The sequence below is a fragment of the Artemia franciscana genome, unplaced genomic scaffold (assembly GCF_032884065.1).
Source record: "Artemia franciscana unplaced genomic scaffold, ASM3288406v1 PGA_scaffold_89, whole genome shotgun sequence".
In the NCBI taxonomy this organism is placed as follows: Eukaryota; Metazoa; Arthropoda; class Branchiopoda; order Anostraca; family Artemiidae; genus Artemia; species Artemia franciscana.
Window position 1 is genome coordinate 1,504,030 of NW_027062717.1, and position 26,819 is coordinate 1,530,848.

At 33.8% G+C, this 26,819-nt stretch overlaps 1 protein-coding gene and 1 long non-coding RNA gene across 3 annotated transcripts in view; one reads left to right on the plus strand and one right to left on the minus strand.

The window, feature by feature from the left end:
* Positions 1-7,081, plus strand: part of LOC136042260 (uncharacterized) — a 43,395-nt gene extending 36,314 nt beyond the window's left edge. The window contains exons 3-4 of the long non-coding RNA XR_010621221.1: positions 2,664-2,782; positions 6,896-7,081. This is a non-coding gene — a long non-coding RNA (uncharacterized LOC136042260). The remainder of the gene's footprint in view (positions 1-2,663; positions 2,783-6,895) is intronic.
* The window catches only part of LOC136042256 (prickle planar cell polarity protein 3-A-like), a 236,940-nt gene that overhangs the window by 112,426 nt on the left and 97,695 nt on the right, over positions 1-26,819 (minus strand). For both annotated transcript variants that reach the window (XM_065727202.1, XM_065727201.1), the window contains one exon: positions 6,372-6,587. In XM_065727202.1, the coding sequence (XP_065583274.1) occupies positions 6,372-6,587 (216 nt within the window). The remainder of the gene's footprint in view (positions 1-6,371; positions 6,588-26,819) is intronic.

Below are 26,819 nucleotides of genomic sequence, written 5' to 3' on the forward strand. Positions count from 1 at the left end.
CCTAAACCGCAAGGATATTATTCTTGTAGATAGTACCAATCACTTTAATATGATCATCTGGTAAACCATATAATAATAGGGCCTATGCTAAAGTTCTTCTAAACGCTTGCTAATTATCTATAAAACTAAGTACTAAAGTGGTCTAACGACTCACTCCATAGTTAAAATTTGGTCGACACTTCCTATTCCTCTTATGAAACCACAATGCTCTCCCCTTAAGACTTTACTAGAGCATTTCTAAGTCTATGAAGTATAATCATAGTAAGTAATTTGCTTGCCATAGAAACAAAGCTGATACATCCATAATTACCACATTAGAAGTGACATTTATCAGTAGAAACTTACACTTCGCTGCATTATCATCACCAGCAAAACAAGGTAGCAAGTTCGACACTTTTTGTAAAAAAATTTCCCGGCAAATTAGCCGGGAATTTTAGAATGTATATTTTTATTTCTACTCCAAAATTACTGTTTTAATGTTGATTAAAGTAAAGTCTAATTTATTTTGCATGCCAAACAAAGGAAATAAAACTTCTACAGGCTTTGTAAAAAGTCTTTTTGTCTAATTTATATATTACATGTGCATATTTTAGATATACTAAGGCTTATTATAGAAACACTGCTACATGATTGACATATAGATTAGCCTTTTAAAATAGAGACTGACGAATTAACACAAATTATGAAATCAAAACTGAATAAATTGTCATTTAAAATTCACAGAATCTTACTACAAACATATGTGTCACTCTGGAGTCTAGATTGAATAAAATACCTATGCATGAAGAACTTTCAGGACCATACTAGCCCCACCCTAAAACCTTGAGATTTTCCATAGAGTTCCCAGTGTTTTTCATTTAATCAGCCAATTCTTTTTTGTGTAGCCCCACCCCCTAAATTATAAGAACTTTTTTTCAAAATGAGTTCTGTGTAATTGCAAAGTCTAAATAGCAAGGCCAGTTACTTTCCAAGACACTGAAAATAAAAATTGAAAAGGATATTGACTACAAGGAATACTGAATAAAACGATGGACTATGAAGGATATTGAATAAAACGAAAAAGATATTGACTTGATTAGATTTCCTTTGAACGTGTATATATTTTCCTTTGAAATTATACGATAGAAAACAGGAACTTCTTGTAATGAAATCATTTATATATTTCGTCGGAAAACGTATATCAACAACGTTTGTTGGAGATATATGTCTTAAAACAATGGAAAAAAGCCAAAATTAGGGCTTCATAATTACAAGGTCTGTAATCAATTACAAACTGTCATGAGAAACTACCTGTTCTTGCCAGCCACTAATTGAGCACTTATATTAGGAGAAATTGGCGAGAGGAACTAGAATTGATTGGAGCGAAATTAAAGTTTAGTAATGAGGGAGAGGGAAGCATTTGTTTTAGGATTTTAGAAAGGAATATTATAGCGCAACGAAATTGAGACTTCATCGAAGGGAGTAGGATTAAATTTTTTTCTAGTATTCTGTTAGAACATACTACTACAACTACTACTAATAACTCACTGCAGCATCTGCTGCAGTGAGACTGCAGCACCAATCCGCCTGAGGCCAACACAGCTACGCACGCTCCTCCTCCAACCTAATCTATTTAAATCCTCCCTCTTTACACCCTCCCAGGAAGTTCCAATTTCCTTTAAATCTTTATTTATGACATCCTCCCAACCCAGACAAGGACGACCTGCTTTCCGTGTAGCCCCAGACGATTGGCCAAAAAGGACAATCTTCGGTAATCTGTCATCCTTCATCCGTAGAACGTGGCCTAGCCATCTCGAAAGCAGTATTAAGTGAGGGTGCGTTTGAGCGTGGGTGCCCGTGAATGATGGAACCTGGGTGCCCCTTCGGTATTATGAAAACTAAAGTAAAACTTAGCTCTGAAGAAAATGGATCAAATTTCCCTTTAAAATCGTGGGTAAATAAGAAAGCAATATTGTGAGAGCAACTTACAAAAGAGATAAGAGATTAAAGATCAGATTTGGAAGAAGTAAATTCAAAATTTTGTTTCTGAAAGAATAGACTTTTTCCACTCGGAATATTTAACATGTTGTAAGCCTACTGAAAGAAAAAAAATCGAAATTCGGTTTTAAAGAATAAAATTAAGTTTCTTCCGCTTTAATTTGTTTGAGTTTTGAGAAATTTGAAGGGAAATTTGAAGAGTAGTTTCCAGATTCTGTTATGAAAACCAAATGAAATTGTGTTAGAAATTTACTTCTTAGACTTTGTTTAGTAGATTTTTGTATTTTCATGAAATTCACTTATTTTTGACGTCCTAATAATATATGAAAATTAAGAAGAAAGATAGTTTTGTGAAACCTTTCATAGAGGTTAGTTTTTAAAATAGAATTAGAGAGCTGATGGGATGCATTAAATCAAATAATAATATTGAATCAAGAATATTTATGTCTGGAAACTTTAAAAATTTAATTGCAAAGAGCAGAAACCCACTGATTCATGATTCAAAGTAACAATAACCAACAACAAAATTAATGTTGGTTTTGGAGAATAATCCATAGAATTAAGACATTTTTAAAAGTAATCTGTTGATACAGTACTTAGCCTGTTTTTCAGGGTCTAAATACTTTTAAAATTAAAAGCTGCTCGAATGTAAAAATTAAGAAAATAATTTTGACTTTTTTTTTCAGTTGCTTTTGGAAAGTCTTGAAGAAATAATTGCAGATGCTCTAATGGCTAACAATGGCGATTTTTGGTCTTGGTTTTTTGGTCATGCTATTTCCTGTCGTATTTATGAAAATATATTTAAGTAATTAACTTTCGAAAAAACAAACTAGCAAGCAGCTACGTTTCCGGGTGAAAATTCGCTCCCAACAGGCGACATCATTTTAAAAATGATTATATCTGTCAATAATATGGTACCATCTAATCATATAAGACAATAATAAAATTGTAAAAACTCGCTTGAATTCTGGAACATATTTTATTTTTTATTAATTCCCTTTGGTTTATATCTCTGGGCCAATTTTTAACATGTAGGTTTATATATATCTGCCTAGTTTAGTGCGCATGGCAGGTTGTTCTAGCTTGGTTTCCCATAAATAATCAGTAAAGGGCGGCTACTCTTCATTTTCTTTTTTAGTTTGCGTGTATGTGTATGACGATGTATTTCCTCTAATATTAAATTTATTTTTTATCAAACTGTTAATCAAATCAGACTATTTATTACTGCAGTAAAAACACGAATATTTCAAATTAAAGATGATTTTAAGTGATAAAATACACATTTATAACTTTTAAAATACGCTTAATTATTCTTTTATGGTCTTAAAATAGTTATTTCTCCATAAAATCCTTTAAGTTTTCCTTCACACGAAAACAATTACATGTAATGGACGACACCATAGTACGTGTCAGTGAGCCGCAAGTAGCCCCGCGATACCATAATGTAGTCGGAACTTCTCAACCTTATTAAATTAAAGCTTCAACTGCTTGTTAAAAAAACAGATTTCACTTCGTTTTGTTTCCCATTGCATGGAAAACGCCCCACTCTTTACCTTGAAATTGACTCTTTCTCTCAATTGTACTATATTACAACAGTGAAAAACTTTAGCGTTAAGAGCGGGGCGTTGAGAAGGGAACAGCCCCTTTCATGCACGTAGTAATTTCTGTTCGTTTTAAGTTTTAATGTTGCTCCTTACTTTCAGTTAAAAAAATAGTTTTTTTTTTATTTAATTTCTGAACGTTTTTGAACGTTTTTAGGTTACTTAAAAAGGCAACAAGAACTTCTAATTTTTAACGAACGTTTTTATTAGTAAAAAATATACGTAACTTAAAAATCAACTTACACACCGAACTTCTATATTCTTATATTTTTATTATATATATGAGGGGGTTTGTCCCCTCGTTAATGCCTTGCTCTTTACACTAAAGCTTAAATTTCGTCCCACTTCCTAAAGAATGACCCCTGAATCAGAAAGGCCGTAGAATAAATAGTTGAAATTACTAAAAATACTTTAGCATAAAGAGCGAGGTATTTAGAAGGAAAAAAAAACCATCATATGTGTAATAGTCTCTGTTCGTTTTAATTTTTAATGCTGTTCCTTACTTTCAGATGAAAAAGCTTTTTCAAGTTTATTTTTTCATTGTTTTTTTTTATAGTAGTGCTAGAGAATTCTGCACCCCCTTCATTGAATTTTTCTTCCCCCATCAAATATTCCTCCAACGAAAGATCCTCCCACACAGCCCCCTCCCCTCAACCTCCTCCCCCAAGCCAAAAAAAACCTGAAATGTCTGTACAATTACCAATAACCATTACTGAATGTAAATACTGGTTAAAGTTTGTAACTTGCAGCCCCTCCCCCGGGGACTGTGGGGGAGTAAGTCATCCCTAAAGACATAGTTATTAAGGTTTTTTTGACTATGTTGAACAAAATCGCTATCTCAAAATTTTGATTCGTTGACTTTGGGTAAAAAGAGCGTGGGAAGGGGCCTAGATGCACTCTAATTTTTTGATCAATTAAAAAGGGCACTAGAACTTTTCTATTCCGTTAGAATGAGCCCTCTTGCATCATTCTAGGACCACTTTGTCGATACGATGACCTCTGGAAAAAAAACAAAAAAAAACAACAAATAAACACGCACCCGTGATCGGTCTTCCGGCAAAAAATACGAAGTTCCATATTTTTGTATATGGGAGCTTGAAAGTTTTGCCATAGGGTGTTCCGATACGCTGAATGCTATGGTGAGATTTTTGTTAAGATTCTATCACTTTTAGGGGACGTTTTCCCCTATTTTCAAGAATAAAGTCTATTTTCTCAGGCTCTTAACTTTTGATGACAAAGATTAAATTTGATGAGACTTCTATATTTAAAATCAGCATAAAAATCTGATTCTTTTTATGTATCTTTTCGTGTAAAAATTCCGTGTTTTAGAGTTTTGCTTACTATTGAGCCGGGTCGCTCGTATCTACAGTTCGTTGCCACGAACTGTTTGATCTGACTTATTATAATTATAATTTCCTTTTGAATTTAGTGCTATATGACATAAAAGAGATGTCCATAATTTGTTTATAAGTTTGATTTTGCAAGTTAAGCGTTTCAGTTATTGATTATGCATTCTAGTTTAACTCGTATATTGCATATTTGTTTGTTTTTTGTTTATGGTTTTGTTTTCTTTTTCAAATTCATTTTGTTTTTGCTATTAGTTTATAGTTGCCTTATTTTAGAGAAATACTGCTTTTGTGTGTTTAATTCCTCACTGAAAAAGATTAATTCATGCTTGAAGAAATGATTCAGTTTCTTTTCCGTTTAGAGTTTGAACCATGTTGTCTATTTTAGGATATAAGTTTTAAGTAGATGGCGATAATACTTATACCTACAAACGTGGGAATGCTGTAAAAACATAATTTCAAGCGAGAACTTAAAGCAAAGAACTAAGAAAACCTTCATTCTAGAAATATAAGCATATTAAACCCACTCACGAGACGGTAAAACCTACTTTAAGTCGCCAATTTCGTTTGGCGTAAGATTGCCAAGTAGTTTGCTTACACAATCAAAGGCCTTTGCGTAATTTTTCTTACTTTCTCATACAAAAGAGCAGCTCCATAATCGGAAAACAGTTTTGTGGCTACTTTAGAAGACAAGTACAGACTATACACTCTATTTCACCTGTTAAACAGATGACAAAATCACAACTTTTTCAGGTGAAATGGCAAAATAATGTTCGAAACAATGATGATTAATGCATGTTATGGTTAGGTTGAATCAGTACCATCCTTAATAGGGTGAATATCCAACTTGTAACCTCATGGCTAAATTCACTTTAAAAAGTGAAATGGTAACAAGGCATAGTACAAATAAAGTAAACCCCTATGGAATTGGTTTAAACTTTTATTATTTTTAAACTGGTCATGTTTAAAGACTGAATTACAGTAATAACTATATTTTAGACGCATTATTCGCCTTTTGGACTTTATATCTGTGCAAAGGGCTTGATTCACTTTTTTCCTGGCGTACTGACACAAGCTAAAATATACCAGAACTGACTTTTAAGATTTCAGACTTCTAAAATCCAAAACCAACCTTATTTTTGGAGTATCATAATTCTTTGATATAGTTTCATGTAATTATTCCTCATACAAAGAGCTTTAAATGCTCTAAGAGCATTGAATAATAGAATAGTTGAATTAAAATTAGATTGCCATCAAGCTTTAGCAAGTTGGAGAAAAAGCCAAGACAGATAGTCTGAGTGAGAGGTGGCATCAGCCTTTTTCAGGGATGTTCAATGCTCTAAGAGTATTGAATTATTGAATAATATTATGTTATTTTCAGTATTTGTCTAGGATAATGTATTACGGTACTTTCTGTCTCATATTAGTGATTTAAATAAAGACCTACCTCATCACAGGCTGAGCACCTAGGTTTAAGTTGCTCTGCATAATGTCTTTCACAATAAACTTGATCTTCATGAATACAATAGGCCAAATCGACTAGAATTTCACCACACTCAGTGCAACTGAAGCAACTTGGGTGCCATCCAATTGATTCACCAAACTTAGGCGCCATCACAGTCATGGAATTTGCTGGAATGCGAGAGCCACAGCCATAACATGGCTAAAAAAACAACGTGATAAAAAGCATGAAGATGTACATCAAAAGACATTTACAATATTTATTTTATCCCAGAGAGGATTTTGTGGACTGAGAATCTAAAAATGCTAAGAAGCTAGTTTAAAAAAAAAAAAAAAACTTTCCAGGTAATAAGGATCGGAATTGTTTTTGTTTTTGGCCTAAATAGAAAGGGTAAAATTGCAATAAAGATGGACACAAAAGCAAAACGGTGAAAAAACGGAAATCTGTTTCTGTTTTTCCTTTTTATTTTATTTCACCGAAAAATAGAAATGATCTTATTTTATTCACAGGAGCCCCGACAGTCAGCCATACGAGACAGAAGATAAGACTTGTGCCTGTGCATGCTCAGACAAATCACTACCAGAACTCTTTCGTCCCTTTATTTACGTCATTATATAATAGTCCATAATAACATGTTTTTATTTGATGTTTTATATGAGCTACGATAGTTGTTTTAAATAAACCTTTTTCTCTGACTCTTTCTCTTTACTTAGAAAAACGGTCGTTTTAACAAATGTTTCAATTTTTTTCAGTTTCTTTAGGTTTAAAGAGTAAAGCTAACATATAATCATACATTTATAATAGAAAAGACTAAATACATAAAATGACCAAATATGCGGAAATATTAACAAACTGAAATTTATCAGTTAAAAAATTGGATTTCAAGTGACTTCGGAATCATTTGTGAAAACTGATTTTGCGTAAAGTACCCAGCAAAACTAAATGCACTCTCACTGAATGAAGAAATGGTGGACACTGTGAGATGCCCGCCCAGAGTTGTGAGATGCCCAGAGTTGAGTGAGATGTGCGATCTCACTCAACTCTGGATAAATGTAAAAGTAGTCTTAGCTAAAAGAGTTGTTTTTCCTGATATTCATTTCTTTCCCAAGAAGATAGGAAATGTTTTTTAAAATACCCTTATAAATTTGTTTCCTACTCTGACAATGCTTAAACTTCTTATGTTTTTCTGTATTTTCCCTTGAAAAGTTCATATATAGTCTAGTCGTGACGAAAAATTTGGTAATTTTATCTGGCAAAGAAAGAGGAACTTTATTCTATGCAAACAACCGAGATTCCTGGACACTGTTGCCTCGAGTTTCTTAATATGCGCCTTAAAAGACAGAGTTGAGTCAATGTAGATACCTAAATGTCTAAATATATCCACTCTTTTTATGGAGGAAGTTCCAATACTAATAGTTTTAAATGACACACGCTTTACTGCTCTCAAACTTCTTCCAAAAACCGAAATTTCTGACTTCTCTAGGCTAGGTATTAGTCGGTTAGTATGAAACCAAGAATCTATACGAAAAGCAACAGTTTTGAGGGCCATTTGTGGGTCCTCTTCGTTGCCAACCTTCAAACTAATTGCTGTGTCATCCGGAAACAATATTGATAATTCATAGTCCGAAGGCAAGCATTTTGGAAGGTCATTTATGCATATAAAAAAAGTAACGGCCCCAATACAGACCCTTGTGATACCCCTATATTTTCTAAAGGAAGAATACGAGATGATTCCTCACCAACTTGGACGGTAAAACTTCTTTCTAGTAGAATAGAAATATATTACTGCTAATGCTACTACTACTACTAACAACGCAATGCAGCATCAAGCCACTTGAGGCCACCACAGCTTCGTATGCTCCTCTTCCGTCCCAATGTATTCAAAGCCTCCCACTTTACATCCTCCCAGGAGGCTCCCATTTCCCTTAAATCTTTCTTTATGAAATCATTCCACCCCAACCACGCACGTTGGTTGGCCGTAAAGGACTATCTTTGGCAGTCTATCATCCTTCATCCACAGAACGTACCCTTCCATATTAATCTTTCTCTTATTATAGCCTTAGAAAGTGGCATTGAACCGCACCGTTCCTCCAGCCTACTGTTTGAAACATAGTCACTCCGCTGGCTATCCAGAACAATCCGCATGCAATTTCTTTGTAAAAAGCAAGCAAATCTTCATCCGCTTTTTAGAGCCCCTATGCTTCAGAATGGCATAATCATATTCAGCAGTAGCCCTTTCTCACCTTATTTACATATCAGCTTTGTGGGTTTGGTTACTCTAAACCGATAGATGTAAACTTCGGTCGGCTAATTGCATACGTTTGAAGTGATTGCTAGGACATTCACTTCGAAAGAGTAACACTTACGCCTTGAACGTCTACTACATGGTAGATCCAATGGAAATAACACCATCTTCTGAATATACAGCAGCTAAAAGAGCAATTTGAAACCTGTGGGTATTTTTACCTTTTCATTTATTGCGTGAGTTAAGCTGACGCAATAACTTTTTTTTGTGTTGTTTTCTGTTTTTCTTTTCTCCTTATTCTTACTCCACATGCTTCTTCTTTTTTGCATTATCGGGCATCAATTCATTATTATTATTAGTATTATCCTAAAATGGGACTCTATTGGTGTAGAGTAGCAAGGAAAAAAAAACTATCTTAGATGCGAGCCATCTATCTTTATTTGTTGAATAGAGTGTGTTCTTTGCTGGAGCGAAAAAAAATTTTAAAATCATAAAATATTAAACTTAATGCTGGTGAAATTGAATGTGGGAAGATCGACCCCGGCAATCCAAAAGATATTATTTGGTACTTTTTGTCAGATGGGTGTTTATGCTTCACCTTATAAAAAAAGAATGTGTTCGATCTATAGCTTAAATCCCTGTTGCTATTCCTCACTTCGGTCTTAAGATGACTAGAAATTTTGATTTTATCAGAACTCGTTAGGATATAGAATTACCTTGAAAAAAAATGTAGAAATTATTGAAGCGTTAACTTTTGATATTAAATATTTTGGAGGGTAGATAAAAATAGTCCATGTACAAATAATTTGTCAATAACAACCGAAAAGTTCAAAATATGTCTAATAGTTTTTCTTATTATAGTGTAAAAACAATAATTTGTAACATACCGTCTTTTGAGTTAGTGCATTTCTTAGGTCAAACCAAGAAATTATATTAAAAAACCTCAAATGTCAGTGAAATTACATCGGAAGAACGATAAATGTAATTTGAATTAAATTTTGCTAGCTTAAGATAGGTTTGAAATCAAGAAATTAAAAATTAATCTAAAAAGTAAATGGAAATGAAAAACTAAAGGGAATTTTTCTAAAATTGAATTTGAAATTTGAAATTCAGAATTTGATCACAATTTAATCAAATTTATTTAATTGTGATAAATAACTCTCAGCATCTGTAGGTCCTTATTTTTACTCTACGTGCGGAGATGGGGAGTATGATGGGATTAATTTTCTAGATTTTTACAAGGAGTATATTGGACTAAGGGGGCGGGGTTAGTGTTCTAAAATCAAGGAACGAACGGATTTTTTAACAAGTTATGAAAATTTATTGGGATGAGGAAGATGGGAATAATTTACTTTTTCAAGTCGGATTTAATGGTAGGTGTTTAAAGTCTGTGTTATCTTTGATTTGTTATAATTGCCCATAAAGGATTTTAGTTGTGGGCTGTGGTTTAAAAAAAAATCCAACGTAGTTTAAAATTAAAAACTTTAATGACATGGATCTTTTTATTTATATTTTATTTTTTCTAGCTTTATTCTAGCAATATATAGTATCTTTGAATCTTAGAATCAAATAAAAGATGTTGTTTTTCATGAACACTTCCTTAATCTCACTAATTTCTAAAGCTTGATTTAGGATTCATTAATATCACTTTGCATAAATTGAACTGTTTGGTGAAGCTGACAGAAACTTTACACACACAGTTTGACTATTGTTGTTTAAGAATATTTTATTAAAATGATTAATTTATAATGCTTTGCTCCAAAATTTCTACTTGATTCGAGTTCGATTTGGTTAGCTTATGTAATTTCTATTCGTTTGTGAGTTTCATTCTAAGCTTGAAAAACTATGGGACTTTATTTCTACTCATCTTTGGTTTCATGCAGCTCTACGTTCTTTTGAAAAACATCTTTGTAGAAAAAGTATTCTATGACTGATTATATTAAAACAATCAATTCCTAATGCTTTGATTAAGCTTGTTACATGTTAACCAAACTTTGATTTGACACATTTCAGAAGCTTCATCAGAGTAAATTCAATTGTTTGGATAAGTTGAATAAGAGAGGACCAGTTAGAGGGCAGGAAAGGCTTTCGTTTAGATTTTAAAGGAAAATGCTCTAAGATTTTTGTAGATTTGTCTTCTATTTCCATTTTCAGAAAAAATTGAACAACTTTTTTATCTCCCTGTCTTCACTCAATTTGCCCCCCTCTGGTTAAATAAATATTTAGTATATCAACATAAAAAACCTGAAGAATACAGACTAGTACACAATAAAGGTACTATGAAAGGCAGAAAAATCCAAAAAAAAATCCAAAAAAATGCAGAGACATGGCTCTTCACGGCATTGAAAAATTGAGCGTGCCAGATTTTTGTATATTGTTAGCCCCTTTGTGCGCTTGGCTAGATTTCTTCGTGACTCGAATGTAAATGAGCCATTGTCTCTAATATTTAAAGACGTTAGTCAATTAAATACGTTAGTGTTTAAAGAATTAATCAGATTCAATATTTAATTAATTCATAATTATATATCAAAGCTCTTATAGCATAAGTTGAACTGCCTGGAGAGGCTGAATGGAAGTTTAAAATAATGAAAGAGTAATATTTTAGTGGTGCTTGTGGCTAATTACGTTAAGAAAAACAAGATTTTCAACTGAAAGTAAGGAGCAACATTAAAAAAAGAACAGAAATTATTATGCATATGAGAGGGATTGCCCCCTCCTCAATGTCTCGCTCTTTACGCTAAAGTTTGACAATTTGTTCCAATTATTTAAGAATGACTCCTGATACTCAAAGGCCGTGAATTAGAATTTTTAGCTTTTTAATGCGATAAAAATTATGAGTAAAGAGCGAGGCATTCAGTAGGGGCGACCCCCCTCATATACTTAGAAATATACGGACAGATCCATCCATTTAGACCCCTTCCATAAAAATCCCCCCTTTAGGAAAATGTCTGTATGCTTCTCAATAAGTAATACTTTATGTAAACAATAGGCAAAGTTATAGCTTGCAGCCCTTCCCCAGGGGCTATGGGGGGTCAAGTCTTTCTCAAATACATAGTCATTATATTTTTCGACTATTCTTAATAAGATGGATATCTAAAACTTTTATTGGTTAACTTTGGGGGAAAATGCAGCGTGGGAGGGGGGCTAGCTTCCCTCCGATATTCTTGGTCACTTAAAAAGGACACTAAAACTCTTGATTTCCTATCAAGTGAGCCCTCACCCGATCTTCTAGGATCACTGGTTCAATATAATCACACCTGAGAAAAAAAACAACAAAAACAACATATAAACACTCATCCATGATCTTTCTTCTGAGAAAAAAAATGTAAAATCCCAGATTTTCAAACAGTTCGTTGTAACGAACTGTAGTAAGGAGCAACCCGGCTCAATAGTAACCGAAACTCTAGAAAATGGAATTTTGGTACCAATAGTTACATCAAAAGAATGGCATTTTAATGCTGATTTTAAATATAAGAGTTTCATCAAGATAAGTCTTACCCATCAAAAGTTACGAGCCTGAGAAAATTTGCCTCGTTTTAGAAAACAGGGAAAAACACCCCCTAAAAGTCAGATTATTTTAACGAAAAACACACCACCAGATTCAGCATATCAGAGAACCTTTTGTAGAAGTTTCAAGCCCCTATCTACAAAAATGTGGAACTTTTTATTTTTCGCCAGAAGACAAATCACGGATGCGTGTTTATTTGTTTTTTCTTTTTCCCAGGGGTGATCGTATCGACTCAGTGGTCCTAGAATGTCGTGAAAGGGTCCATTCTACGGAAATTAACAGTTCTAGTGCCCTTTTTAAGTAACCAAAAATTGGAGGGCACCTAGGCCCCCTCCTACGCTCATTTTTTCCGCAAAGTCACCGGATCAAAATTCTGAGATAGCCATATTATTCACCATAGTCGAAAAACCTAATAACTATGTCTTTGGGGACGACTTACTCCCCCGCAGTCCCCGTGGGAGGGGCTGCAAGTTACAAACTTCTACCTGTGTTTACATATAGTAATGGTTACTGGGAAGTGTACAGACTTTTTCATGGGTATTTTTTGGTTTGGAGGGGGAAAATTGACGGGGGAGGGTTACCGTGGAGGATCTTTCCGTGGAGGAGCTTCTCATAGGGGAAGAGGCTTTCAATGGAGGGGGCGCAGGATTTTCTAGCATTTTTTAAAAAAATAATGAAAAATAAATATGAGAAGTTTTTTCAACTGAAAGTGAGAAGCAGCATTAAAACTTAAAACAAACGGAAATTATTACGCATATGAGGAGTTTACCTCCTCGTAATGCATCGCTCTTTACGCCAAAGTATTTTTAGTAATTTCAACTATTTATTCTACGGCCTTTGTGATTCAGGGGTCATTCTTAAGGAATTGGGTCAAAATTTAAGCTTTAATCTAAAGAGTGAGGTATCGACGAAGAGTGAGCCCCTCATATATGCAATAAAAACATACGAATATCGAAGTTCGCTACGTAATTTAATTCGTAAGTTACGTATATATTTTACTTATGAAAACGTTCGTAAAAAATTATAAGTTATAATTGCCTTTAAAAGTAATCAAAAAACTGGAGGGCAACTAGGCCTCCTCCCACGCTCTTTTTTCTCAAAATCTTCCGATTAAAACTACGAAAAAGCCATTTAGCCCCCAAAAATTAATATGCAAATTTCGTTTTAATTATTTATGTGCGGAGAGCCAAGATCAAATTATGCATTAATTCAAAAACGTCCAGAAATTAGACAAAAAAAACACGTTTTTTTTTAAATGAAAGCAAGGAGCGACATTAAAACTTAAAACGAACAGAAATTACTCAGTATATGAAAGGGGCTTTTCCTCCTCAACGCCCCGCTCTTTACGCTAAAGTTTTTTTTACTGTTTTAAAATGTAGAGTTAAGAGAAAGAGTAACTTAAAACGAACAGAAATTATTACGCAAATGAGGGGTTTACCTCCTCGTAATACCTCGCTCTTTACGCTAAAGTATTTTTAGTAATTTTAACTATTTATTCTACGGCCTTTGTGATTCAGGTGCCATTCTTTCGGAATTGTGACAAAATTTAAGCTTTAATGTAAAATGCGAGTAATCGACAAGGGGTGAGCCCCCTCATATACGCAATAAAAACATACGAATACAGAAGTTCGCTACGTAATTTAATTCGTAAGTTTCGTATATTTTTTGCTTATATAAACGTTCATAAAAAATTATAAGTTATAGTTGCCTTTTGAAGTAACAAAAAAATGGAAGACAACTAGGTCTCCTTCCTCGCTCCTTTTTTCTCAAAATCTTCCGATGAAAACTATGAAAAAGCCATTTAGCCCAAAAAAATTAATATGCAAATTTCGTTTGAATTATTTATGTGCGGAAAGCCAAGATCAAAACATGCATTAATTAAAAAACGTCCAGAAATTAAATAAAAAAAAAAACAAGTTTTTTAAATGAAAGTAAGAAACAACATTAAAACTTAAAACGAACAGAAATTACTCCGTATATGCAATGGGTTGTCCCCTCCGCAATTCCTCGCTCTTTACGCTAAAGTTTGACTCTTTGCCACAATTACATTTTTTAAACAAATAAAAGCTTTAGCGTAAAGAGCGAGGCGTTGAGGAGGGGACAACCCATATACGGAGTAATTTCTGCTCGTTTTAAGTTTTAATGTCGCTCCTTACTCTCATTTTAAAAAAAACTTGTTTTTTTTATTTAGTTGTAAATATGAGCTTAAAACCTTTACAGTAAGATTCCCTGATTCCCTAAATCTAATAGTGTGATTTTTATTACAATCACAGATGTTTTGGGTGTGTTATAGATAACTTCGAAGACCACACTGCCTTTCCATGACGAAAGTAAAACAGTTCAAAATAGGGATGATACCTTTTTATTGACATTGAATAGATTTTAAACTATTTAACTGGATATTTCGAACACATATACAGTGTTCATCATCAGCAGTAAAACTTCTGTTTTACTGCTTATGATGAACACTGTATATGTGTTCGAAATATCCAGTTAAATAATTTTATATCTATTCACTGTCAATAAAAAGGTATCATCCCTATTTTTAACTGTTTTACTTTCATTTTGGGTGTGTTTTCCTCCTTTTTCAAAAACTCAGCAAATTTTCTTTGGCTCGTAATTTTTGATGGGTAACATTGGACTTGATTGACTTTATATATTTTGAATAAGTATCAAAGTTCAATTCTTCTGCTGTCTCTTTTATAAAGATTTTGTTTTTAGAGTTTCAATTGCTTTTGAGCCGTATTGTGCCCTTACTTACACCACAAACTGTTTGAAACGAAATTGCGTACGAATACAAACTAATAATTTATTGTTGTTTTGGTGAGTCTCAATATTTTCAAGATTCAACCGTAATTCATCATGCAGAAATCAGAATGAAGATTCATACCAACTTTTTTTTTAAAAGGAGCCACGGAATACGGAACACGTAAGCTTGGAATATTACTGCTCTTATCTGTATGATGAATTTAGTTAAATGAAAAACACATACATAGCACTAGTAATTGAATCTAATGAACAAATTAGTGTTTCTAATCAAAATATGTACTTGAATTTAAATTATCCGCTTTTGTAATAGAAAGTGTATGGTTAAAATCAACGAACAACATAGTACTTTTGTGTCAAAGGTATTTTAAAGGCATAAAACCTGGAGAAATCGAGAGATAAAAGCAGATATCCTTTTGACAATCTCTGCGAAGTCGCAAAGCCAGTCTTCAAACCCGATTTCAATACAAATGCTGCAGAATTGGCAAATTGGTACAATCTGCCTAATTTAAACGCACTTTTAGACTATTGCCCAGAAAAGATTAATAGGTTAGGACATAATCAAAGAGTTTCTGGCAATGATCTGTAAGTTCGTTACGTTGTAAGATTTAAGTAAGGAGTGACCCAGCTCAGTTGTAAACAAAACTTTAAAAACAGAATTTTGTTACCAATAGATGTATCAAAGGAATCGGCTTATTAGTAGTATCCCTTCAACAGGCCTAAGCGCAAACATACCCTATTAGTCCGAGCCCACACATATACCAATGGGCTATTGGAGTTGTTAATCCATGAATCCAGCAAAAAATTGTAAGGAGAGTATTAACCGTTTTCCGGAAACAATATATTGTCGATGAAACTGTTCATCCATACAAGCACACATACTGTGTTATCTCAATTTCCAGGGCAATAAGAAAATTCTTGGAAATGTATGCCAGATGTTTTTTATGAAACAATGCCATTATTAGGGTTTCATTTACCAAGTATTTTATTAAGTTATTGAAGCGACCTTAATGTGACATGATGTATGATAAACGAAGTTTACTATCAAATGATAAACTGAATTTGATCAATGCATCATAAAAGTTTCAACAATTTTTTTTTTACTGTGAATAAATTGGTTTAAAGAAGCCCTCGAGTGAAGTAATTTTCGATTGTCTATTCTTATTGCTGAATAAGTGAAATGTCATGCTATCACTGACATGTCAACAATAATATGCTTATGTAAAATGGAAACTTGTGGACAACAACATTACGGCATATGAGGAGACTGGGATTCCTTGACCGAGCGGTTCTATGAAGATGGGAAGGACTTAAATACAGTTCAAGAGGAAGTCAAAATATGTATTTTTTTTAGTGGTAGCCCTAAATGTACAGGGCGATGTACCCAATGGTACACTTTTAATTGAAAAATGCATGTCAAATATTCCCATGTTCATTTTGGAAGATATCAAATGTCTCGCATATCCATTTAGAATGCATACCTCTGAGGATGAGATAAGATTTCTTAGCAAATGAGGTCCTACACAAATTTCTTCTCGTGATAAATGTATAAGATATACCAGGAAGAAGAAGAACGAAACCATTGATATAGATGGGAACCACAACAATTAGGTAATGAATGCTAAATGTTTATAACACTCCCATTCCCCCATGCCTGCCCAACGGCCTTTTTAAAGGTTACCAAATCTATAATCACTTCAAAGCCCAGAATTTCAGGGTGTTTTCTGGGCTTGAGTAGAACAACCTGACATGTCCCCTTATGAATTAAAAATTAAATGAAATGCGTAATATCTTATTAATACGTCGAACCACACCCACTGAATTTATATTGGCACTATGTTCTATGTGTTTGTATATCATACATCATCTTTGGGTTAAAAATCACCCCTCCCTACTAGGCATTCTTGAACTATTGAATTCAATCCAAGAAATGTTTTTCAACTTGGAATTTCAGGGAATCTTAATGAGCAATATGAAAAACTAAAAAGCGCTTAAGAACTGCCTTTGGGTAGTTTGCGAGCTTAGCCCTTTAGGCAAACCTTAAGGATTTTTGATTCTGTTGCAGACAGAAATTATTATGGCCTTAACTATAGCTTCTTGATCCAATGTATCGCTCAGACATGTCAGCCTCCGGTTAAAACAGGAGGTTTCACTGGAATGGTTCCCACTTCAACCCCTAGAACAAAAGTACATGTTTCAAAGTGTCTTTTATGCTAATATATTTGTGCATCACCATCATATCAGTATCCAACCACAGCTACGCAAAAAAGCACGCTGAACCTGGTTAATGTGGCCAATAAAAAGAACCTTGCTTTTCAAAGTTTTTTAGTATCTATGAAATTCTTTGATCACATTCCATTAAGTGTCCTTAGTCTAACTGCCTCTCGTTTAAGAGCACTGCATTTTTCCAGTTAAGATTTTTATGATGGTACATTCTATAGCTTGTTTGTCATTTCTGCAACTAAATGATACCTAGTCATTCAAAATACTTTATTATATAACTCCACTGCACAATTAGTATTAATCGAAAGTATACAATCAACCGAATACTATAAATGACCAAGCACAGGGCACAAATGAGACTACCACATAAAAAAGCAAACACCCACTCAGACACAAAGAGAGAAAGAGAGAGAGAGAGAGAGAGAGAGAGAGAGAGAGAGAGAGAGAGAGAGAGAGAGAGAGAGAGAGAGAGAGAGAGAGGCAAACAGACCCTCAGTCACAAAAACACAGTGAGAGAGAGAAAATGTACACACAAAAATATCAACTGAATTGAATTCCACTGTCTTGGAAAAAATTTCATAATTGTTTCTAAGTTGTTTCGTTTTTGGGACAAAAAACACAAAGTCAGAAACAGAAACACAAAAAGACGTCCCTGCCCCCTTTTTTGGACGCATAATTTTTTGGACTCCGAATTTGTTTGGAATTAGAATTTTTGTGGGGGTTGAATTTTTTGGGAGTTAAAATTTGTCCTTGTTTGCGGCTGCCCCTGTGGTACATTATGGTTGGTCATCGATACTGCCTAGCTTATTGTATGTTTTCAATTAGTATTTTGTAAATTGGAAGGATAAACTCTTACATCATACATTAACAATTGAAGATGAAATATTCCAAGAAAGATTGGTACATGATAAAGATATCTTCGCGTTGAATGCTGATAAAGACAAATATTTAAACTATGAAACAAGCAAAATTGGTGACACAATTAGAAACGTATGCGAACATTGTCATGAGAGTGAGAGATTAAAGAGAGATGAAATTCCTTTAGAATATAGAAAAAATCAACAATACTAATAGTGTATATGCGAGAGTACCATTTTCAGAGACAATAACACTCAAAGAGAATGCAGATATAAAAATAATAGTTGATGATGAGGAGCAACTTTTTGCTAGTGCTTATGGTAGCATGTTACCTGGTGATAAACCCTGTCACCAGCTTTCGGGTATTATCATTCAACGTAAGCTCAAAAAAAGACAAGGGTACTCCTCTACCAATATCACAGACTATGTTTTGTCTATGTGACAAAATGGTATCGTAATAGACAATTGAATCGAAGGAAAATAAAAAGGGAATCTGTAGATAATAGTACCAGGGAATATAAAGAAGAATCGATGAAAAAATACGCGTTTGGACTTTATAAGTACCATTGATCGTACACGAACAGATACAGTCAATGGGCCCTATAATACCTATGTCAAAGGGCATATTGAGCCTCTAGGTGACATCAAAGTCAAAATTGTGCATGACTAATAATGGATTAATGATTATTCTACTGGTTAAGAACTAAGAGAAGAGAATAGCTACACAAGCTTCAATCCATGAGTGTGTTCTTAGAAACATGCAGTGATTCTGAAAACCAAAGTTTTATTCTAATAGGTTCATATTAAAATTAGACATAGGGGCTGATAATGAAGTTCACATAGGTAATTTGAAATTATTTCTAAGTAAATTTTACTTGTTATTAGTAACCGGTTCTGTCAAGTGATTTTTGTTTGGAAGGGTGCCATATGACAATAGGTTGTGATTTTTATAAGGATTCCAGCCTAGGTTAGCGTGGCTGGCCACGCAAACCTGACCTAAGAGAACCTAACTTAAAATCGGTTAACTTAATGTAACCTAGTCTAAACTTTCCAAACAATCTAAAGTAGCAAGTCATCAATTTTTTTTCGCCTAATTCAATTTAACTAGACTCTCACACTAGTGATTACAAACAAACAAACACACAAAAATAATTTGTTCTCCTTTAACCAGAAAAAAGGACCAGCACACATTTACAACTCATTTCTCATTCCAAACTAATAAAAAACAAGATTTTCAAGAAAGACATGTTATCTGATGTTGCGTGATTATTCATGCTCTGTGACATCCCTCATATTTGGTCTTTTGAGACATAGATACTGTGGCAGCCCATACACTGGTGTACTAATTGAGTTGCTAACACCTTTTTTTTTGAGACATAGATACTGTGGCAGCCAATACACCAACGTAATATTGGATTTGCTAACACCTCTTTTTTAAGCATCATTCCAAGTATTTCAAGAATTAAAATTCTTGGGGATGTCTTTGTGTGTTTGTGTGATGATTTTGATAATACCACGTAAGATGTTAATAATGCAATAGAGGACCCGTGTTATATCAGGCGAGATTTTTATAATTTACTGCAAAATGTTTGATAATGTTAGACAATATTTTGGTGATATCACACAAGAAGAGTTGGAAATCCCAACCCATTATAATATTGCAAGCTTCCAAATAAATCACTTGACAGAAATAGTTACTAATGACCATCCAAATTTACGTATAAGTCATTTCAAATTGTCTATGTCAACCTCATTACCAGCATATCATGTCTAATTCAATATGAACTTGTTAGGAAAAACCATCAATTTTCAAAACCAATGGAAGTTTTTAATGGTACATTCCTTGATTCAAGCTTGTTTCTAGCATGTGACATCAAACATTTCCTTAGAATCAACCAAATACGAGAGAGGTCCTTTATTTAAGTGTAGGTTTTCTCAGTTTTTACCCATTTAACAACCTATTGTCATATGGCCTCCCCTTCAAAATATTTACTTGACCCAGCCATTTGCCAATAACTTGTCAAATTTAAGTAGAAATCATTTCAAATTGTAATGGACAACATTATTATCACTATATCATATCCAATTCAAATACGGACCAGTTAAAAATTCCTATCATAACACCAAAATGTGAAGAAACATTTTTATTGAAACAATGCTACATAGAATATGACTCATTATTAATATCATTAACAACTTTGGACATTTTCAATGTATTCCTTAGAATAATTCATTATTGTGTCTCTTGATAGTGCATTTATTCTCTTCTTTTAAATCGTAACCAAAAGAATAATCATTAATCCATGTTGAGTCATACATAATTTTGACTTTTGTGTCACTCACAGGCTCGATATGCATTTTAACGTTATTATTTTGGGGTTTATTTATTGTATCTGCTGGTATACGATCAATGTACTAATGTTGTTCACTTGTCCTTTGTTTTTCAATGGATTTGTCCTTATAGTCCCTGGTGATACTGTCTTCCAATGTCCTTCTTATTTTGTCGTGGATTTAATTGTCTAATACCACGTTGTTTTTGAAATGGTTTCCAGTTTTGATGCGAAGACAAGATATGGTTTATGATATTGGTTGGGGAGTACGCCTTTCTTCTTTTGAGCTTTTGTTGAATGCTAATAGCAAAAGGCAGCGACAAGGTTTAACACCGGGTAACATGTTACCACAAGCAAGGACCCGCTCATCATCGACTATTATTCCTTTGCTTGCATTCTCTTTAAGTGTTATCATCTCTAGAAATGTTACTCTCATATGTCCTCTCGCGTGTTTACTTTTGAATATTAATTACTATCAGTAATGTTGAATCTTTTTAGATATTTCAAAGAAGTTTAATCTCTCATTATCATGAAAATGTATGCATGAGTTTCCAATTGTGTTGTTTCATAGTTCACCTATACTGCTTGTTTCATAGTTCAAATATTTGTCTTTGTCGGCATTCAAAAGAAAGATAATTTTATCATATTCACAAATTTTATTGGAATATTTCGTCTTTACTTTTTAATGGGTGATGGAAGCATTTACCCTTCCAATGTACAAAAAACACTTATTGAAAACATACAATAAACTAGATAGTGTTGATGACAAGCCATAAAGTATCACGGGAGCAGCCATTTTAAAAAGATCCGAAAAAACATGTTCACTAAATACTGCATATCATTCAGACACGGAAAAAAAACCCAAAAAATACGGAAAGAGTCTCAAGACACGGAAAAGTCCAAAAAAATCGAAGTCCCAAAAAAAATTCTGATTTCTAAAATTTCATTTCTCAAATATTTTAAGATCCCCTTTCCTAAGATTCTAAGCCCAAAAATTCTAAGATAACGGTGGGCAAAGTTGTCTTTGTGTTTTTGTGTGTATTACATTGCGTTTCATGTGTGTTCTTTTTTGTGTCCCACCGTGCCTGTGTGACTGAGCGTATGTTTGCATGACTCTCTGTCTTTCTCTGTGCCTGAGTAGGTACCTCCCGACATTTACTGTCACAAGAAGAAGGTAGTTTTCTTAAATGAGAGGATGTTATACTATGGACGTCAAATGGAGGGTGGTCTAAGGATTTCATTGATACAAGAAATCTAACAAAAGCTCGATTATTTTTTTTCGCACAGTAACCAGGTTTAGTGTGCTTTTTGTGCAGGTGTGGTTGTAAACTGAAGAGATGGGGATGTGCCAATAGATGGACAGATGAAATACTTCGAAACATGCCATTTTGTTCAAGAATTTGATATGAGAAACATTCCAGTGAAACCCTCTGTTTTAACTGGAAGTTAAGGCACTTGTGAGCGATACGTATGACTTCTTTCCTTTGTGTGAAAAAATATTAAGTCTACAAAAATAAGATAAATCCAAGACCAAAAAAAGACAGAATCAAAATGATTAAGATTCGCCTCAAGGCCTACACTTATAAACTACCCAAATACAGTTTTTATTCACTTTTTAGTTTCAATATTGCTTTTCACCATCCCCTAAGGTCCAATATTAAGAAATTCACTGATTGAATTATATAGTTCAAGAATGGCTACCTGGAAGGGGTGTTTTTTAAACCAAAGATGCTATATGATATACAAACACACAGAACATAGTGTCAATACAAATTCCGTGGGAGTAGGCGGACGTATTAATAGGACACCACTCATTCTAATTAATTATTAATTCATAAGGTGATATGTGATGTTTATTTGCCAAGCAGAAACAAGACATATAGGACTACCAGTACGAAAAACTACATATTTCTTTAAATTCCTCTTGAACAGTATTTAATTCCTTCCCACATTCATAGGATGGTAAAATCACTCGGTCATAGAATCCCACTCTGTTCATAAGGCGTACTGTTGTAGTCCACAAGTCTCTATTGTACACATGCATATTATAATTGACATACCATTGATAGCATGACACTTCCCTATAATTCGTATCGAGCATTAAAAATGCACATCCGAAAATTAATCCATACGAAGACTTCTATAAACCAACGTATTCACAGTCGAAAAATCCAAATATTTTTGAAACCTCTATGATACCTTGATCAAACCCAGTTTATCATTTGGAAAGATTACTTCGTTTATTAAATATCATGTCATGTCAAGCTCACTTCGATTACTGAATAAAGTACTTGGTAAACAAAACACAGATAATTGCATTATTTCAGACAAAATATCTGTCATGTAATTCCAAGAATTTTCTTATCATCATGGAAATTGAGATAACACTATTCGTGTGCTTGTATGAATTGAAGAGTTTCACTGGGAATGTATTGTTTCCGGAAAAATTTTAAGACTCTCTTTAGAAGTTTTTAGCTGGATACAAGAGACTAGCAACCCCAATAGCACATTGTAATATCTTTACGATAAGATTAATAGGATATGTTTGCGCTTGGTCTAATAGGATATATGTGTGCTTGGACCTATTAAAGGGATACTACTCTTTTTATGCTAATTTAAAATAGATAAATTTTATTAAGTTTATTCTTATCTATTAAAGGTTACGAACCTGAGTAAATAAGCTTGATTTAAAAAAAACGAGAAACACCCCCTAAGAGTCAAGCGATCGTAATGAAAACCACACCATTAGAATCAATATGTAAGAAAATCTACTGTAGAGATTTCAAGCTCCTATGTGCATAATTGTGAATTTTTTTTTTTGCTAGAAGAAAGATCACGGATGTGTGTGTTTTTTTCCAAGGGTGATCGTATCGACCCAGTGGTCCTTAAATATCGCAAAAGGGCTTATTCAAATGGAAATTAAAAGTTCTAATGCCCTTTTTAAGTGACCAACAAGATTGGAGGGAAACTAGGCCTCCCATCCAGCCCCGTTTATCCCAAAATCATCCTATTAAAAGTTTGAGATATCCATTTTATTCATCATAGTTTAAAAGCCCAATAGCTATGCCTTAGCCCTCGGGTATAGCACGACCCCACCCCACCCACAGCCCCAGGGGATAGGGATTTAAGTTATACAATTTGCCCATTACTTATGAATAGTATTTGTTATTGGGAAGTATGCATTCCTTTTCAGGTTGGGGGGGGGGGGTTGAGACAAATTTTCTGCTGGTTTGTTTCCCGGGTAGTTTTTCATGGGGAGGAATGACATCAGGGAGTGGACTTTTCAGGGGACATTATACACTACCACACTGGGGGAATTTGCCAGAATTCTTATAGAATTTTTTTCCTTCACATAGGTAATAATTTCTTTTCGTTTTAAGTTTTAATGTTTCTCCTTACTTTCAGTTGAAAAACTTTTATTTTTATCCTGCATAATAGAAAGGATTTAAAGAGGTCACGACACTATTCAAGTAAAAATGTGTATACGTATGTCTCTTCGCAGTATAGATATTTTTAACAGAAACCATTTTTCATATACAGCTGACGCCCTGAACGTACTGTACGTTAGTATACCTGTAATTATTCTTATCTAGGATCTTGATGAAATGTTACAGGGCCCAAAATAAAACAAGATTTCATTATTATACAGAGGGGTGAAATAAATTAAGAAATTAAAAATTTTGTATAAAGTTTTCTTATTGAAAATAGACAATCTAATAAAATTCAGTATTAAGTGATTAATTCTTATATTGAAGAACAAACTGTATGACAAATATGGTCTTTTCCCCTTTTAGGGCAATAATAAGAGAAATGTAAATGGCTAGGCCGCGTTTTACGGATGAAGGAAGAAAGGGTTGTCCCTGGTTTTACTCCGTCCATCAGGGGTCAAATAAAAAGTGGGTTGTTTCTGAGTGCGGATGGATGAGGTAAAACAAAAAGTAGTTAAAGAAATTTGAAGCTTCATACGAGGGGCAAAGGAAAAAGTTTGAATAGATTGCAGTTGAGGAGGAGTGTGCGTAACTGTGGTAGCCTCAGGCAGCTGAGGGATTCAGTGAGCTTTTAAAAGTAGCAATTGTAATTTCTTTCTTTTACGTAATTTCTTTTCTATTTCTTTTGCTTGCATTTAACGAACCTTGTTTTCAATGCTTAAGCAGGAAAAAATAAGATACGAACAATTTTGAGGTGAGAAGGAGGACTTTCTGGTTTAATATGTTTGTAGGTACATAATGAGAATGGGATGTTATGAAAAATTTGTATGGTTTCAAGTTTTAGCTCTGTTATATTTTCTTTCCCAGGGCCATATCCAAGACTTTTTTCGGGGGAGTGGGTTCACAAAAAGATTGTTTTTCGGGGGGGGGAGTGTAAATAACCTTTAAAATACGCATCAAAATTTGTTTTATATTGGTTTTGTCACGTTTTACGAATTGAAAACACTTCAGGGAGGGGCTAAACCCCCTTAACACCACTCCCCCTAGATACGGCCTTGTCGTTCCCCTTAAAATGTATTAAAAGTACATTTTTTATCATAGGTTCAAGCATGGAGCAGAGCTATGCTACTTAGGAACACATATTTTGATGACAAGAATCATATTAGATTATTAACATATGTTTTTGTATGTACACTGCTGTGCTAACAATATCGTAATCGCCACATCGTAATACAATACAATATCGTAATACAATACAATACAATACAATCGTATTGTATCGTATCGTATCGTATTGTATCGTAATACAATACAATATCGTAAATAACAATGTCGTAATTGCCTGTAATCGATTACAGGCAAGATGACACCAATAAATTTAAAGGAGAGGGTGTGTGAATAATTAGGGGGATATTCTAGGAGGGTTACCTTTTTTATGAAAGTTTTTCTTATGCCTTTTTCGGTTTTATTATTTATTTCACTGGATTCACTCTACTCTACTTGATTTATTGTATTATTAAATAAAAAAACAAGTTTTTTTTAACTGAAAGTAAGGAGCGATACAGAAATTACCCCGTATATTAAAGGGGCTGCTCCTTCTTCAACGCCTTGCTCTTTGCACTAAAGTTTGACTCTTTCTCTCAACTCTACTTTTTAAAACAGTAAAAACTGCGGGGGAGTAAGTCGTCCCCAAAGACATAATTATAAGGTTTTTCGACTATGCTGAATAAAATGACTCATAATTTTGATCCGACTACTTTGGAAAAAAAATGAGCGTGGGAGGGGGCCTAGGTGCCCTCTGATTTTTTTGGTCACTTAAAAAGGGCACTAGAACTTTTCATTTCCGTTCGAATGAGCCCTCTCGCAAAATTCTAGGACCACTGGGTCGATATGATCAACCCTGGGAAAAAGAAAAAAAACGAAAAAAAAAAACAAATAAACACGCATCCGTGATTTGTCTTCTGGCAAATAATACAAAATTCCACATTTTTGTAGATAGGATCTTCGAACTTGTACAGTAGGGTTCTCTGATACGCTGAATCTGATGGTGTGATTTTCATTAAGATTCTATGACTTTTAGGGGGTGTTTCTCCCTATTTTCTAAAATAGGACAGATTTTCTCAGGCTCGTAACTTTTGATGGGTAAGACTAAACTTGACGAAACTTACATATTTAAAATCAGCATTAAAATGCAATTCTTTTGATGTAACTATTAGTATCAAAATTCCGTTTTTTAGAATTTTGGTTACTATTGAGCCGGGTCGCTCCTTACTACAGTTCGTTACCACGAACCGTTTGATGATCGATTCGTATACATATTTCTTTTTTATGAGTCTGATAAAATTGTAGTTTTTAAATAATGCATATGAATTCAATTCATTAATTCTGGCAATTGAAATTTTGTATTATTCTTGCCCTTTTTAGTATATAGCTGTATTTAAGCATTTCTATGTTTTTTTCCATTTTTGATTATTGACACCAAAATAGTAATTAGGCCCTTTGGGTTCGTCAAAATGATTTAAGAAAATTAATATCCTATCTTATCACGATTAGAATTGTTAGAATTATAACGATTAGAATTATCACGTGTCTTAAGAGTTCTTGCGCTGTAGCAAAGCTATTTTCTTGCATAGTTTAGAAATAGAAATGATATCAAGCTTGTTTTATTCAGAAAAAAATACTTCGGTTGCTTGAAAACAGATCTTGAGTTTGTTTGGAATATGACATAGGAGTTCATTTGCACTGATTCGATTGTAACAACAAACTAAACGCTTTTGGTATCTTGAAATTTTCTTCTTAGGGTTTATGAGCGAAACTAATGGTTCTTAGAAATAAACAATCGTAAAGAGTCTTTGGGAAAGACTAATTATGCGGAAGTCTTAATGCAGGTGTAAGTGAAAGAGAAACCACTGTAAATACGACCAAATGCTCGGCAGATAAAATTCTAATTTTAGATTAACCATAGGAAAAACTACAGACTACCTAGGAATTTATTGTTTTTTTGGGGGGGGGGGATTTAGAAAGTTGGGGTCAGATTGCATTCTTTTGTTCCTAGACAAAGGTCAAGAGATGATG